Source organism: Schistocerca cancellata, chromosome 3, assembly GCF_023864275.1.
Source record: "Schistocerca cancellata isolate TAMUIC-IGC-003103 chromosome 3, iqSchCanc2.1, whole genome shotgun sequence".
NCBI classification, from domain to species: domain Eukaryota; kingdom Metazoa; phylum Arthropoda; class Insecta; order Orthoptera; family Acrididae; genus Schistocerca; species Schistocerca cancellata.
The window spans coordinates 617178369-617196247 of NC_064628.1; the positions used below are offsets into that span (position 1 = coordinate 617178369).

At 37.9% G+C, this 17879-nt stretch overlaps 1 protein-coding gene across 1 annotated transcript in view; it reads right to left on the reverse strand.

Annotated features, from left to right (window-relative positions):
- Positions 1-17231, reverse strand: part of LOC126175522 (alanine--glyoxylate aminotransferase-like) — a 105772-nt gene extending 88541 nt beyond the window's left edge. The window contains exon 1 of the mRNA XM_049922349.1: positions 16995-17231. Within this exon, the coding sequence (XP_049778306.1) occupies positions 16995-17150 (156 nt within the window). The 5' untranslated portion in view covers positions 17151-17231. The remainder of the gene's footprint in view (positions 1-16994) is intronic.
- Between the last annotated feature and the right edge of the window lie 648 nt (positions 17232-17879).

Consider the following 17879-nt stretch of genomic DNA (forward strand, 5'->3'; position numbering starts at 1 on the left):
TTTCACAAAGTATTCATTTAATATGTCTGAAACAGTATAAATTTAGATTTTACTTCATTTATATTATAGATGAGGCGTTCATGTCATTCTTTCTACTGGTCATTTTACCTTTGCTCAGTATTTCAGCTTTGAAGGTACTTTCATCTGAATTTTCTACTTACCCAAGAGTCTTTGTTTTCCTTTCTTATCTTCTTTATTTCATACTAGCAATGTGGGACCCAGGGTGTGCATAAGATGAGTTCAGTATTCATATTCGCATTATCATTGAGCATTAACTGCTGCAACCTAAAGAGTCCAGGAACAGTCCAACAACATGGGGGAAAAGTGCAAATTTGAGATAATAACTCTCAGAGGACTAAAAGAATGTCCTTTTGTTGGTAAGTAGTCAAGGCAGGGGAAAGCCAGAGTTAGTGCAGTTCTCAGAGCTTGGTAGGTAAATACCAAGTAACTAGTAGTTTTAAGGTGAACTGTAGGGCTCAGGGATGTCACCTGTCATTTAGGTTCCCTGGTGCAAGATCTTGGTGAAGAAAATCATGTAGTGATTACTTTGGGGGGACGGTGAGGGGGGAGGGGGTAAATGAACTGTGGTTTCAATGATCTCAACTATGATTCTGAGGGTGACATCAGGCACACAATTAAGAAAGCTCATCACATTAAGGTGAAGATTATATAATTCTTTGAGTGATACAATAAGTCCTGAATGAAATGTTCTAGGAAAGCCATAACTGCAGATCTTCAGGAGTTGCTCAGCAGAATGGGAGTGATCACATGTGGGCATGGCTGATGTTTCATCCCTCACACAGTCTACAACAAAGTGTGTTTCTGCATCTGAATGTTTCCAGTATCCAGTTATTTGCACAATATATTTCTCAGAGCATTCAGAGTAATGTGAGTACTGTCTGTCTGTCCAATAGTTTCACAGGATACATATTTCAAAAGACATGATTTCCAGTAACTGTAGAAACAGTTGTAGCAATTATTGGAGAAGCAATTAAACTACAGATTTTGCAGCTTTAAAAATACAAACAAAATACACTTAGACTTTTTCATCAAAACATAAGAAGACTAGTTAGGAAACTGAAAATGTGAACACATTTCTACAGATGTGTTATTCATAACAGAACATCATTTGGCAGTGATAAAAAGTGGATAAACCTACCTAGATTGATACGAGTTAGTATCACATTACTATAGGCACAAAATAAGAGAAAAGGATTGGCTGTGTACATATAAAGTAGAGCAACATTTGAGGCCATACATATAATTAAGCACTGCACTGAACAACTTTTCAAAATGGTTCAAATGGCTCTGAGCACTATGTGACTTAACACCTGAAGTCATCAGTCTCTTAGACTTAGAACTACTTAAACCTAGCTAACCTAAGGACAGCACACACATCCATGCCTGAGGCAGGATTTGAACCTGCGACCATAGCAGTTACGTGGTTCCAGACTGAAGCACCTAGAACCACTCGGCCACAGTGTCCGGCAACAAATTTTCAAGTGCTCCACATAAGTAATAGACTTGGAAGCATAAATGACATGGCATCTGAGAGTGTACCACCCCCAACAGTAAATGTCACCTTCATTAGGCAACCAGAGACAGTACTAATTAGATTTAGTAGAAATTACTGGAAAGATATTACAAACAGATACTTAATATCAAATAATACTGGTTCAGGGCATGCAAAGATACTGATGTCTAACTCTGATTTATAATCCACAGTAACATCCCAAAAAAGAACAGGAAATAGTCAGCAGCAATTGATAATTTATTCCAAATCCAATTATCTTTCATCAAATAGATATGAGCCCCATATACAATAGGTGTCTGTCCATAATAGTCAAAAGGCAGCAATAAAGCATCCTCATCAGTCAAATTCAGCTGCAAAGGGAAAAGCACTCACACACACTATTCAGAGAGAAATTATTGGCTGAACAATGGAAAAAAGTTAAAAAAAAGAAGACGTAAATGAGACTCAATTCCAAGATGACACTGCCTGTGAGACAATGTTAGATACAAATAATTAGCCATTAATTCACTTAATTCTTCCAAAAGCTAGCTGGATACACAGGGACAAAAAAAATCAGCCATAAAAAGCAGAACCATTAGATTTACATAGACACTCCACTACCATACAGCAGTTATACCAAGTCAACTGTCAGAAAGACCGCAAAAGCCATCAGGTCACTTTAAAGTAGTACCTCTTCTGGCTACAAAGCTGTTTCAACCAAAGTACTGAAAACTAGCCCTGACTTTGTAGTACCACTCTGAGTTAATTTTGGAATCAGGTGTATTTCCTGAAATACTGAAGTCTTCGGTGGGATCATTCATTTACCAAAGTGCAAATAAGCAAGTGAATGAAGGCCAATCACTCCAATGTTCTCATTATCTTAGGAGACAGTAGCTTATAACAAAATATTGAACCACTTTTCTGTCAATAATAATAACAAGTATTCAATTTGGCTTCTGTAAAGGATTGTCTACAGAAATTCAGTTTGGGTCATGGACACTAAACGATACAGTCAGAATTCAGAGAAGTCAGTATGTGAATCCCATGAGCTCAACACTGGTAAAACTAAAGAAGAAGAAAATTACCCTGTTGGCATTTTATGTGAGTTGTCAAGGCTTTCATTTGTGCAGATTATACAGTTCTACAAGGGAAATGAAAATATGATATTAAAATAACTCCCTCCCCCCTACATGGATGGTGGCATATCTCAACAACAAGAAACAGAGATTCACATTTAGCAATGTTATCAGATGAATAAAAATAAATTCAAAATGTGAAAGCATTAAGTATGTTGGCCCACAATCTTTGGCAATTCGCGCATTCGTTTTTGAGCTAGCCAAATGATTTACCACAGGAACTGGAGGGTTCTTCAAAAACTGATGCTAGAAATAGAATGATAAATGACCTAAACAGATTCATACCAGATACAGCCAGAAACAGAGTTACAACTCGTTCATATCAAATGGCTAAAAGCTTGTTCTTAAAGATGGCTAATACTATGCAGTTCCAAATGAATAAAAATGATTTAAAGGTATAAGAAGTAGAGGTCAACGAGTACACATTTTATGAGGTTCCATATGTGAAATTACTAGCCATCCAGATAGGTGGACAACAGAGATAACACAAAATGTACATAAGTTAACAAAACAGCCCTTTTTGCCTGCTTTGCACTCACATTAGATATCTCTCTCATTATATTGACTTGAAAACAGAATTGTTGGAATATTTTGCATAGTTCCACTCAGTACAGTCCTATGGCATAATTTTCTGGTACAGTGCAGTTAAGGTGTATTATGTTAAGTTAATAACTGAACATTTTGTAGAAGCTTTCTGGGACACTGGGGTTCTTATGTTTACATACTAACACATTTTCTCCCTTATAGTATTTGTACTTACTACTGCAAGAGTGAATTTAAGATGAACTGTGAAATTTACAGACACACAATACTAGAAATAAAAAATATAATTTCCATATGGACTGTGGATTCCCATCTTGGTTTCAGATTCTATGCTGTGGCTGTAGGAGTGTGCATTTCGGTGTGTGTGAATGTGTGTACTTCTGCTAGAAATAGAGCAAGAGCTCGACAGCTAGTGTGAATACTGTTTTCTGTTGCATGTTTCTATGTGGCACACATCAGTCTGCTATAGGTGAATGGTTGCTCTTATCTTATTTCATGTGTCTTCCCATCCAGGAATTTCCATTATTGTTCAGTAGATTTTATCTTTACCAGTATATAGCCAGCTGGTCATCTTGTATGTAAAATTGCAAAGGGCTTACAAGGGGCTGGACAAAAATATGGAAACACCAAAAACCTAATATAGTGCAGGAAACACTTTGACATTTAAAATAGCTTCCAACTGTCTCAGATTGGATAAATACAGGTCATGTTTGGTTCTCAAGGGTTTCTTAGTCATTAATCCAACACAATAGTGACAAGTTCAAGCAACCACAAGGACAGTAGATAGCAGTCATGAACCTTTCTCTCCAAAGTATACCACAAAGTCTCAACAATTTTGAGATCTGTTGATTATGGTGGCTATGGGACATGAAAATTCATCCTTGTGCTCACAAAGGCAGCCCTCAACAATGTGAGGTGTGTCAACAGAGGCACTGTTGTCTTGGAATGCAGCACCACCATTGGGAGCAAATATTGTACCATGGGATGTACATGATCAGCCAAAGTGGTCACATAATCCTTATAGAGTAATCATGGGGCCCATGAAATACCATGATACAATTGTCCAAATCATCACCAAACCCTGTCTTTGTTTCATTCTTGAGATGTAAATTTGTCTAGAAGTTGAAAACAGCATAAAACAGGGCTCATCTGACCAAATGACTTTCTTACATTGCTCCACTGTACATGTTTTATGGCTGCAGGACCAAGTTTATCTGTTATGGACATTTGCATCACTTCTTAGTGATTTTGAAATGCTTGCTCACCCTGCATTCCCAGCAAAGAGAGCTCCCTTCATATTACACTCCTGGAAATTGAAATAAGAACACCGTGAATTCATTGTCCCAGGAAGGGGAAACTTTATTGACACATTCCTGGGGTCAGATACATCACATGATCACACTGACAGAACCACAGGCACATAGACACAGGCAACAGAGCATGCACAATGTCGGCACTAGTACAGTGTATATCCACCTTTCGCAGCAATGCAGGCTGCTATTCTCCCATGGAGACGATCGTAGAGATGCTGGATGTAGTCCTGTGGAACGGCTTGCCATGCCATTTCCACCTGGCGCCTCAGTTGGACCAGCGTTCGTGCTGGACGTGCAGACCGTGTGAGATGACGCTTCATCCAGTCCCAAACATGCTCAATGGTGGACAGATCTGGAGATCTTGCTGGCCAGGGTAGTTGACTTACACCTTCTAGAGCACGTTGGGTGGCACGGGATACATGCGGACGTGCATTGTCCTGTTGGAACAGCAAGTTCCCTTGCCGGTCTAGGAATGGTAGAACGATGGGTTCGATGACGGTTTGGATGTACCGTGCACTATTCAGTGTCCCCTCGACGATCACCAGTGGTGTACGGCCGGTGTAGGAGATCGCTCCCCACACCATGATGCCGGGTGTTGGCCCTGTGTGCCTCGGTCGTGTGCAGTCCTGATTGTGGCGCTCACCTGCACGGCGCCAAACACGCATACGACCATCATTGGCACCGAGGCAGAAGCGACTCTCATCGCTGAAGACGACACGTCTCCATTCGTCCCTCCATTCACGCCTGTCGCGACACCACTGGAGGCGGGCTGCACGATGTTGGGGTGTGAGCGGAAGACGGCCTAACGGTGTGCGGGACCGTAGCCCAGCTTCATGGAGACGGTTGCGAATGGTCCTCGCCGATACCCCAGGAGCAACAGTGTCCCTAATTTGCTGGGAAGTGGCGGTGCGGTCCCCTACGGCACTGCGTAGGATCCTACGGTCTTGGCGTGCATCCGTGCGTCGCTGCGGTCCGGTCCCAGGTCGACAAGCACGTGCACCTTCCGCCGACCACTGGCGACAACATCGATGTACTGTGGAGACCTCACGCCCCACGTGTTGAGCAATTTGGCGGTACGTCCACCCGGCCTCCCGCATGCCCACTATACGCCCTCGCTCAAAGTCCGTCAACTGCACATACGGTTCACGTCCACGCTGTCGCGGCATGGTACCAGTGTTAAAGACTGCGATGGAGCTCCGTATGCCACGGCAAACTGGCTGACACTGACGGCGGCGGTGCACAAATGCTGCGCAGCTAGCGCCATTCGACGGCCAACACCGCGGTTCCTGGTGTGTCCGCTGTGCCGTGCGTGTGATCATTGCTTGTACAGCCCTCTCGCAGTGTCCGGAGCAAGTATGGTGGGTCTGACACACCAGTGTCAATGTGTTCTTTTTTCCATTTCCAGGAGTGTATTTTGATGCTGACAGAGTTCCAGAGTGTGACATTCAGTTCTGTAATGACTTTTGCAGTTGTCGTTCTCTTATTTTGGATTGCAACTTCAATGCTTATATGTCATGATCCCTCAACATACAGTTGTCTGCTTTGCAACTTAGCAGATGATGTTTTTCTGCTTTCCCTGTATATAGTATAAATCTTTAGTATCTTGGTTATGGCAGCACCCACCATAGGAGCACCAACAATGTGCCCACACTGGATTCACTTATCTCTGACATAATGCATCACAACTGCATAGAACACTGATCTGACTACAAATGAAACATGCAATGCAAAGAGGACATTGCATAGGTGCAATTCATGGTCAAATATGACAGCACAACCTGCAAGTTTGGCTAGCTTCTGCATTAATGGTCAAGCATGTGTTTCATGCAGTGTTTCTATATTTTTGTCCAACGCCTGTGTATGTCGATAAAGTAATCTGGAAGAAATCCATATAATTATCAATATCAGTAGATTACCACTATTTGTGATTCATTATTAGCATACGTTAAACAAACAGGTAGCAGTGTCTGTATTTAGTAGTTAATGTAGTTGTATACTGTGGTGCAAAAGTCTGTTACAGGTAACTAGCAGACAGGCAGGAAACAGAAAATCCACAGAAATTCAAAACGAAAGTACAAGGGAATACATCATTAGCATATCTTCCTCCAATTTATTAGAATATTTGGACTCAGGGATGCAAATTCAGCATAGCTCTGATTATACTAAACAGGTTTTGATTTCGCCAGTTTGCAGACAGCTACTAGTGTTTCGTGTAAAGTTACATAAATACTTCGTCTGGAGAATTTGAGGAAAACAGCAGCTGATTATTAGATGGGGAGGAACAGTGTCCCCTTTTCTTCCCAAAGTATTTGTTTTTTACCTAATATACATAACCATGTGTTAAGTAATTCCCATTTATCAGTATTGCTAAATTAGCAATAAGCATAATTTGTTGTCAGTATGCTTTACAGCAGTAGCCTGCAGTGGCTTCTTTTGTTTCTTAATGTATAACTTGACTTGTTTCATCTCCCAGCTAGTGCTTCTTCATGACAGGATTTATTAGACACACTGTGAATGGATGGATGCATAAAACACTTACAGAGAAACATGGATGAATCAACACCAACAAAAACTCTCAACCAGTTCAGTTCATTTCTCCTGATGAGTTTTGTAAAATGTAATTCCATGAAAATTATTTTAAAGTTCAAAACTAAAAAAATAAATAAATAAATAAAATCTAATCACTGGTAAGTAGATTTCTTAATGAATAATACAAAAATGGAGTAATAAAATCAGTAACATGTTTCCAGTTCAATTGATTAGACAACATTTGCTGACCTATCAAAAATTACTGACCTTGACCAGTATATAAATAGGGAGAAACAACTGACACAAAGTATTATACATCAATTTTGCCCTTGTCAGTATTAAGGAACAGAACAATCTATCAGCTTCCTGTACATGCCACTGGCAAAAGTGAGGAAAGTAAACTGAGCAAGAAAGGAGAATGAAAAGACAACACAGCTGGTGATCCTAATTTAAACTAAAGGTATGTGATGCTGTAACTATGACTCCCAACTATCAAGTTGTGAATACACCCACTCTAAAAATTTATCACCATAATGTGCAATCCCTGTGTAATAATATCGATGAAATTAACATACTATTAACTGATGAATTAAAAGATATCTCATTGTTATGCATTTCTGAACACTGGCCTTACCCCAGAATTAATTTAGAATATGAAAATAAATAAAGTCATTTTGTCATTCTACTACTGCAGGAAAAATGGCAAGAAGGGTGGGGTAGCAATTTACATAAAAGAAAATATAGATTTTACTACCCTACCTGACTTAACTAGAACAAATTTTGAAAAGGATTGTGAAATTCCAGCTATAAAAATTCTTCAGTTCAACCTGTTTATTGCTACAGTCTTCTGATCACCATCTGTACATTTTGAACTTTTCTTAGACAGAATGGAGTCATTGCTAAACAAGGCAAATAAAATGGATTGTGAGTTGATGATCTGTGGTGACTTCAATATTTATTTCCTCACAAACAGTAGAAGTGGACAGGCCCTTGTGAATCTTGCATCAGCCTATAAGGAAGCAAAGGGGCTGTTTAGATCAATTTCTAGCTGAGAAAAGTTTACACAATACTTCACTAAAAATTTTCAGTGCACATTTTAGTGAACATCTTGCTCAAAGTTTGGGCTTAAAAATGAAAGGCAATATTATTAACAACATGTCTTTAAGAACCACAAGCAGAAGGTACACTCACGATAATGTAAATTACTTCAACAGCTTATTACAGAAAGAAAAATGGTCACAGGTTTACAAAATTAATGATATCAATGAAAAATCCAACACTTTCAGTGATACGTTAACCCATTTCTTTCAAACTACCTTCTCACTGAATACTATAACCATAAGGGGGAATCCTAGAACAAATAGCTGGATCACAAGGGTAATAAGGGTTTCATGCTAGAAAAAAAAGACTACTTCATGAAATGTGTAAATCAAAAAATTCCTAACTTGAAAGACACATACACTATAAAAATTACTCGAAAATACTACTAAAATAAATAAGAGTGGCAAAAATAATGCATAATGAGAAATACATTTATAGGTCAGATAATAAAGTGTGGAGTGTTATAAAAAAAGAATCTGGAGAACACAGATCATCTTGCAGAAATATAACACTATCACAAAAAAATAAAAAAGTAACAAAACTCTTAAAAGTAGCCAGTACTTTAAACAATTTTTTCACAAGTGTTGCTGATAATATGAAACAATCAAAGTTACACAGGAATACCCAAGGCAATGAATACAAAACAAGTGCTTGTAGGGGGCCAATGTACATCAATTCTGTTTCACAAGATGAAGTAGCTACTGCAATACAAGGACAAAAAAATTCCAACTCTGCAGACATTCATGGTGTCCCTTCAACAATCTTAAAGAAGAGTTCATCAAACCTAATTGCATTACTTACATAGTTATGTGAATGCTCACTTCAGACAGGCATTTTCCCTGATTTATTGAAAACATTTAAAGTCATTCCAGTATATATAAACAGTGAGAAAGATACCATAAATAACTAGAGTCCATCACAATTTCCTCTTGCATTTCAAAAGTATTAGAAAATGTTATGTACGACAAACTTATGAAATTTGTAAATAAAACCAATATACTATGCAATGAACAACGTGGATTCAGAAAAAAGAGGTCAGCAACAACTGCTATTTATTAGTGTATTAGTTTATTAGTGGTCCAAACAAGGGTGTGTTTATCCCATTGGTCTCTATCAATGATGAACTAGTTAGCAACAGTACTGAAATTAAATTAGTAGGACTTTGGCTGCAGAGGAATGTAAAATGGAATCATAGTGAAGTATTAGAAAATGTTATGTAGGATGAACTTATGAAATTTGTAAATAAAACCAATATACTATGCAATGGACAACATGGATTCAGAAATAAGAGGTCAACAACAACTGCTATTTATTAGTGTATCAGCTCCATATTAAGCCTGAGGGACAAGAAACAGGGATCAATAACAGTCTTTATTGACCTGTCAAAAGCTTTTGGCATGGTGAACCATGAGATTATGCTCTCAAATCTTGAAAAATATGGTATTCAAGTCTGTCCAACAACTGGATCAATTGCTTTCTGAGCAACCATAAGCAGGAAGTGTGCATCAAGCACACAAATATCCATGTAAAACTATATCTGAACACTTATCAGACTATAAACAAATTAAATATGGTGTACCCCAAGGATCAGTTATGGGACAACTTAGCAGTGGGGCACAGAATAATCAGCTTGGAATAAATAGAAAAAAACCATTGCAGTAAAATTTCACAGTGGTCCAAACAAGGGCATGTTTATCCCATTGGTCCCTAACAATGATGAACTAGTTTGCAACAGTACTGAAACTAAATCTGTAGGACTTTGGCTGCAGAGGAATGTAAAATGGAATCATAGTGAATACCTTATTGTAGAACTGAGCAAGAGACTAAAATCAGTCTGTAGCGAGAAAACAGTAACGAATTCATTATCACCTTAAATATGGAGTCACCTTCTGGGGAAACTCTAAAATGGCTAACAGCATTTTCAGACTACAAAAAAGGCCCATTAGAATCATATTTGGGCACAAATCTAGAGTCTCTTGCGCACCTCTGTTTAAGATATCTGGTATTCCCCCATTATCATTTGTATACATTATGGAAACCCTTATATTCTTTAAAATAAATGTAATAGGAAAGGAATGCAGCCTGCAAGAAAACTGTATATACATGATCACTTTACAGAAAAAAAACAAAAATTTACATATAACTAAATCAACACATCTCTGTGTCAAAAAGGTACTTCCAACATGGGACTTAAACTGTATAACACATTTTCTGAAAACATAAAAGCTATTACTGAGATCAAAACCTTTGGAAAATCTCCAAAGTCATATTTACAACACCACTGCTTTTACTTTATTGAAGAATATTTAAATTTATAAAGTGTGTTATATAAATACTTAAGGCATGAAGTGTTTTACTGTAATCTTAAATAAGTATGCCTAGAAATCACGTTCAGAACTGTACATATAACTTGAATTGTCCAATGTCTTACGCAAAAGATGTTTTTGTAGACAACAGGACCAATAAATACTATACCAAAACCAATACCAATACAATGACCAAGTTGGTCAGCTGCTGTGGTGGGTGGTGGACTACCTGGATTTTGGGAATTGTCCACCCAGGTGTGCATTGCAGTGGCATAGTGAATGGGTGCCTGTTAGATGAATGAGAATGAATGGAGAACTAATCATTTATTATTCCAAGTACTTGTGTCGTGTTGCCCTATGATGCCAACACTCATGGGACACGAACTGCACATGCCCTGGCAGGGAAGGCACTGCAACTTGCCATTGCAGATGCCAATGGTACAGTAAGGCCTCTGACCCATCAGGAGAGGATCTATGAATCAGATGTGCCTGTTAGAAGCCATTAGCAGCCCCAGGTGGGGACAGCCAAGGCAGGCATGATCACATTAATGAACCCGTGCTGAAGTGGCAGCTCCCAACATCAGAGTCCAGCCATACAGCTGATGATGGATGAATGGCTGTGTGGCCCCAGATGGGAACCAGAGACCTCCAGGGTGGAAGATGGCAGCAGTTGAAGTAACCTGCCAGCTGGAGGACATAAGTCTACAGCATTGGATATGACACAATCAGCAGTGTCACAGCAAGCAGTTGTGGAGTCTGAAGAGGGTTATTTACACTGGTTTGTGTGTACTTGTTTTGCTACTGCATCAGTTCTGCTCACACAAGCCATAACAAGTCCATGGCGTGGATGTGAAGTGACTGGATCATTATAGCTGCAATGGCTCTGCTTCCCTGTTGCCTCACTGATATTTCCATTCCGGCTGTGTCTTGTGATGTATAAGTGGCCGCCAAATAAAAATGAGACAGATGGAAAGAAACTAAGGAAGACGTTTATTAATTCAAAAGTAACTGCCATATGTGTTAATATATTTACCCCACTGTGAGACAAGCTAGTCTTATGTTTTCACGCAAAAATTTTTGCAGTTATGTATATAACCAAAATTGCACCCAGGCATCCACTTCTATGTCCAAAGTAAATAAATGGCCATGAATGTCTTTCTTCAGGGCTTCAAAAAGGGCTATTGAATGGAGAGAGTGGGACTGTATGGAGGGCTTTTAAGGGCTTCCTACAAAACTTTTGCATTGAAGTCAAAACAGCCTTGGCAGACCCACATGTTCCCAAAATTGTTTCAGATACAATACTGAAGTTTCACTTGGAAACCAATGTACATCCTCCATTAAGCCTACTCTCTCACCATGTGATTTACATTTTTGGAGTACTGAAGAAAGACATTTGTGGCAATTGATTTGCTTCAGATGAAGAGGTGCACATCTGGGTACAATCATGGTTTTGTAGACAAGTGCAAACATTTTTTATGGTAGCATTGACCATCTCGTTTCACAGTGGGATAAATATATTAACAGTTATGGTGACAGCTTTTGGAATAATAAACAGTTTACTTAACTTTTAGGGTTCCATATCTCAATCAGTAAAAACAGAACCATTGTAGGATTACTTTGTTTTCCGTCCATCTGTCTGTCTGTCCAACTGTTATGAACCCTTTTTCTTAGGAATGGGCAGATGTATCAAGTTAAAATTTATGTCAGATATTGAAGCCAATGTAAAACATAGAGACTCTTAAGTCAGTCGAGTGAAAAGACATGGCCATTTGTGTTACATATTTTAATACTCGTAAACTCACTCATGAAAACGTATAGGATACTTTCCGTTGACCTAGAATCATGAAATTTGTCAAGAAGCAAATTTTCACACTACAAGTAAAGGAAAAAATCAGAAAACTGTTAATTTGTAGTTATATATCACAAAAACTATTTTTGTCATTTTTCATCCATCTGTCTGTTCATGTTTTAAAACCACTTTTCCTCTGGAACAGGTTGGTGTATCAAGTTCAAATTTATGTCACTTACTAAAGTCTATGGTCCCTTTATGGTGTAAATAATTTAAGATTCTAAATGAATGCAATCAAAAGATGTGGTCATTATGTCACATACTTTGATACTTGCAGACTCTCATCAAAACCTATAAAGTATTTTTTTGCAGAAAGTAAGGTGTAACAAATCTGAAACTTGTTAAATTGTAATTATATCAGATAAGGAAATATCAGTTTGTTATCTGAATGTACACTGCATTCATCATCCATCAGGTGAACATTACTGCCTGCAAACATAAAATGTAAGTCATAGTTAGGTTTTAGTCTAAATAAAATTTTTTTTATTAAATCTTCTCTCTCTCTATAGATAAACTGAAGTCCACTGCTCACTTCTTCTTGTATGTCCGAGCTAGCCTGAGGTAGAGATGTGTAGTTTATGAACTATTCTGGGAGAGGAACTGTTCAGAGTGGTCTTTCTTTTAGTGAACTGCAGGTCATGTACTCCTCACTTCCCCTATCTATTGAAAGTTGGAATGCCTACAAATGAATCTCACTTCTCTTGATACTGAATACACCTCACTCCAAAATTTTGTTTTTCATTTTATTAGTTTAAGAATTTTTCTAATTGTTCTTCCTAATTGATACTTTAACAATAAAAATGAACTGCGCAGTTCTTTTGAACTAGCTCTGTGAACTAGTAACTACCTCAAAAGGTATAGTTCCATAGAAAGAGTTACTTTGCCCATCTCTAGTCTGAGGAACTACTGTAGAGATGTTGATATGGTCTTGGAATTCCTGGGACCAATATCTTGCCAGTATCAATATAGATTTGGGTGACCAAACATCCTGTTTTTAACGGGACTGTCCTTTTATTTGTTCCATTTCCCAGTGTCATGCAAAAGCCTTGTTTCTTCATAATCAGCAGTAAACTTCAAATTTTTGCTTAATTCTGTGTTTTTATTTATTTATATGTCAATTTAGTGTCACAAACATAGTTTTTTTTAAATTTATTGAGTCTTGTGTTTTCTTGAATGCTATGATGGAATGGAGAAGTATTATTTTGGTCATGGGATGAGGAGAGATATGAACAGATGAGTTTTCATCATAATGTTCAGTGTCAGTGATTTACGCATGAGCTTTGCAATTCATATCAACTATTTGCTAATGCAAAAATGGTGGACAGATGTAACAAGTTTTCATTAAATAACTTTATAGGGCTATCAATACTCAATTGTATTTGCAGTTACGAGTTAGATGTTAACTGTTAGATGACATGAGTTTGTAGTAGATGCAACTGGCACAGTGTCTTTGGACTGTTACAGACAACAATGAGAAGAAGGCAATAGTTTCAACACTGGCTTTGGCGAGCTTTGGTGAGCCTGCGTTAGTGCGCTCCATTGTCTGTTGTTTGCTGTGGGTGAAACTAACTTATGGCCATTAATATGGGAAAAGGAAGTGTTTTTCTCAAAAATGTTTGAGAGAAGAGTTCCCTTTTCTGAAGGAAACCATGACTATGAAGTTAGATTGTACAGTGTGTCATTCACTTTTTTCAATTGAACGTGGAGGACATGCTGATATAATGCAGCACATTAAGAAAGAGAAGCACCTGTTGGCAGTTTCTAGCAGCATAAATTTCTTTGTAAGTACAAATAAACTGCAAACAGAGGAACATAGACTTATCACTGTGAAACAAAGGCTGTTTGTGATCTGGACTGCAAAACACAATCATTCTTTCCTTTCAATGGACTGCACAGGTCTTCACATCTGAGACCCATTTGAGAACAAGTCCTTATGATCTGGGACAAAATGTGAGTCAATTTTAGTGAACGTTTTATCACCATATGCAATGCATGAAGTTCAGTCAGAACTTAAAGATGCTAAGTATGTGCTGGTCAGACCTGAAATAATGGGGAAAATTTAAGTGTGTATGGAAAGGATATGGAAATGGGAAAGGGAGGTGATGTATTTGTCTCAGTAGGCAAGAAACTCAGATCCACCAAGGTAGAAACTGAAACTGCATGTGAGGTTGTTTGAGCAAGACAAAGCATCGGGGTGGACATAAAATGAAAATGGGATCCATCTATCGCCCACCAGACTCACCTCCTGATGTAACTGAAAACTTTAGGGAAAACCTCAGTTCACTTGTATGCAAGTTCCCCAGTCATACTATAATCATTGGTGGAGACTTTAATCATTCAACAATTAATTGGGAAAATTACAGTTTTGTTAGTGGTGGGCATGATAAGACATCTTCTAAAACTTTACTAAATGCTTTCTCTGAAAACTACCGAAAACAGATAGTTATGAACCCCACTTATGATGGAAATATATTGGATCTAATGGTAACAAATAGACCTGACCTCTTTGAGGATGTCCACATAGAAACTGGTATCAGTGACCACAACACAGTTGTGGCACCAATGAGTGCCAAAGTACAAAGGACAACTAAAACAAGCAGAAAAATATATACATTCAGTAAACTAGATAAAAAATCAATACTGTCTTACCTCAGTGAGGAACTTGAAATGCTCAGCACATGTCAGGAGCATGTAGAAGAACTCTGGGTGAAGTTTAAAAGAATAATTAACATGTACTGGATAGAAAAAAAATGTGTACCCAGTTGAACAGTTCAAGATGGGAAGGAATGTTCATAGCATAGAAATATCTACAGAAATGGAGATTACTGCATAATAGGTGTAAAATAAAGTGTAGGGCTATAGATAGAGAGATTCTGAGTGAAACATATTTGCCTGTCAAGAAAGCAATGCATGATGTCTTCAATGACTACTATAGCAGAATACAGTGAATTGATCATTCACAGAACCCAAAGAAATTCTGGTCATATGTAAAGGCTGTTAGTGGTACCAAAGTTCGTGTCCAGTCCCTAGTGAATGAGACAGGAACAAACTGAGGGATGCAAAGCAAAAGCTGAAATGCTTAACTTTATTTTCAAATGTTCCTTTACAAAGGAAACCCCCAGGAAAATTGCCCCAATTTAATCCTTGTACCACTGAAAAGAGGAATGAAATAAGTATTTGAATCAGTGAAGTTGAGAAACAGCAGAAATTGTTAAAATGGAACAAAGCTCCAGGCCCCGATGGAATCCCTGTCAGATTTTATACTGAACTTGTGGCTGAGTTTACCTTCTTTTGACTATAATCTATTGCAGATCCCTCAAACAAAAAACCATGCCCAGTTCTTGGAAAAAGGCACAGGCCACACCAGTCTACAAGAAGGGTACCAGAAGTGATACACAAAACTGCAGTCCAATATCCTTAAGGTCAATTTATTACAGAATCTTATCACATATTCTGAGCTCAAACATAATGAGGTACTTGAACAGAATAGCCTCCTCAATGCCAACCAGCATGGATTTCAAAAACGTTGATCACATGAAACCCAACTCTTACTTTTCTCACATGACACAGTGAAAGCCTTGGATCAAGGCAGTCAAGCAGATACTGTATTTCTTGATGTCTGAAAATCATTTGACTCAGTGCCACACCTACTCCACGAAATGTCCACCCACATTCTGCTAGACTGACAGAAAACACTAATGAGGAGTTGGGTTGAGAATCATTCCTCACCCACCTTATTCACCTCATCTTGCACCATCAGATTTTCACCCTTTCCGCTCTCTATCGAACAATCTTCAAGGAACTTCCTTACTGGATGAAAATATGTTCTGAACATGGTTTGACAAGTTCTTCATCTCAAAAGCACATGGTTTCCACAGTCGCAGAATCAAAAAGTTACCCCAGCTTAGCAGACTGTTGTAAATAGTGAAGGAGAATATATTATTGATGACTAAAGTCTCTGTTATGTGTATTTGTTGTGATTATTAAATTTATGGAAAAATGCTATGAGCTTATTATACTCCAACCTAATATATTCATTTCTTGGCCTCCCTCCACAATTTTACCCTCCACACTACTCCTAAATACTAAACTACATTGGTGATCCTTTGATTTCTCTTAATGCTGTGCCACAAACTTCTTTCCTCCCCAATTATATTAAGTACTTCCTCATTAGTTACATGATCTACTCATATAGTCTTCATCATTCTTCTGTAGCATTACATTTCAAAAGTTTCTATCCTCATCTGAACAGTTTATTATCCAGATTTAATTTCCATACAAGGCTACACTCCAGACAAATGTCTTCAGAATATACTTCCTAATGCTTAAATCTATATTCAATGTTAACAAATTTCTTTTTACCAGGAACATTTTTCTTGTCACTGCCAGTCTACATTATGTATCCTCTCCACTTCAGTTGTCTTCAGTTATTTTCTGCCCAAATAGCAAAATTCATCTACTACTTTTACTACTCATTTCCTAATGTAAATGTACAAAAATGACGATGTTCAAGTGTTATTACAGGAAACTAAAGATTATTATTATATTATTATTGTTGTTGTTGTTGTTGTTATTATTCTTCTTCTTATTATCATTTTAAAAATGTACTGAGGACAAGTGATGCAAATAAGCTAAATATTTCAAAGTGCTACAATGTACCATTTGTATGCTTATTAATTCTACTGTCTTGTAAATTAGACTCACCTCATATGCTTCCTTATGTAGTGGACCAATAATAGGGTTGGAAAGAGCATGAAGAACACGTGCAGAGGCATTTGAAGGGCCGGCACTCATCATGTACTTGTATGGGATAACCAGGGGTCTGCGGAGTCTGTCAGGTGGTGGTACTGTACACTCCATGGTGGAAACAAGTGGGACACTGTGTGCTAGCTACTGGACTGAGTGCTCTACACGACAGCTGGGCAACTACTGCCCAGTTGTAGAAATACTGCCTGCTTATAGGCCAGCAGCATCATTGTCCTTGAGATAAGACCTGTTGTTTTCTGCCAAAGACATCCGTGCATGCTACAAGATTAAGATAAGGAACATGTGAAATTTAATGCTGACATAGTGTTGATGTGTTCTCAGTTATCTTAGGTACATGCACATCATCTACTCAGTTTTTATTAAGTGCCATCTCATCACAAAAGCCAACTGTATTTAAAAAGTGTAATATCATCAAATAGTCTGAATCTTTAGTATCTGCTATTCATTGCTAGCATCAGTTAGTGATCCTGGTAGAAACTTACCTCCAGTATAGCAGAAAAATAACAGTACATACAGTAATAAAATGAAAAAAAAAGAAATGAATTAATTCACAGGACTACTATAAGGTGTGTGCTTGTGATGCATGCCTATGAGCTTATACTACGATCAACATCAGCAGCACTTTAAAGTAAAAATATTTTGTTGTGAAAAATGTGAAATATTTTCTAAAAGTAGTAATTATTTATACAGAATCAACAGTTCTGGATTGTTAGCTACACTAACCAATGTAAATAAAATTCAATGGCTAAGAATAAATGGACCTTTTTAACATTTCTACAAAACAACTCTTTCCACTGTATGCAGCTGATTTTGAAAAGATAA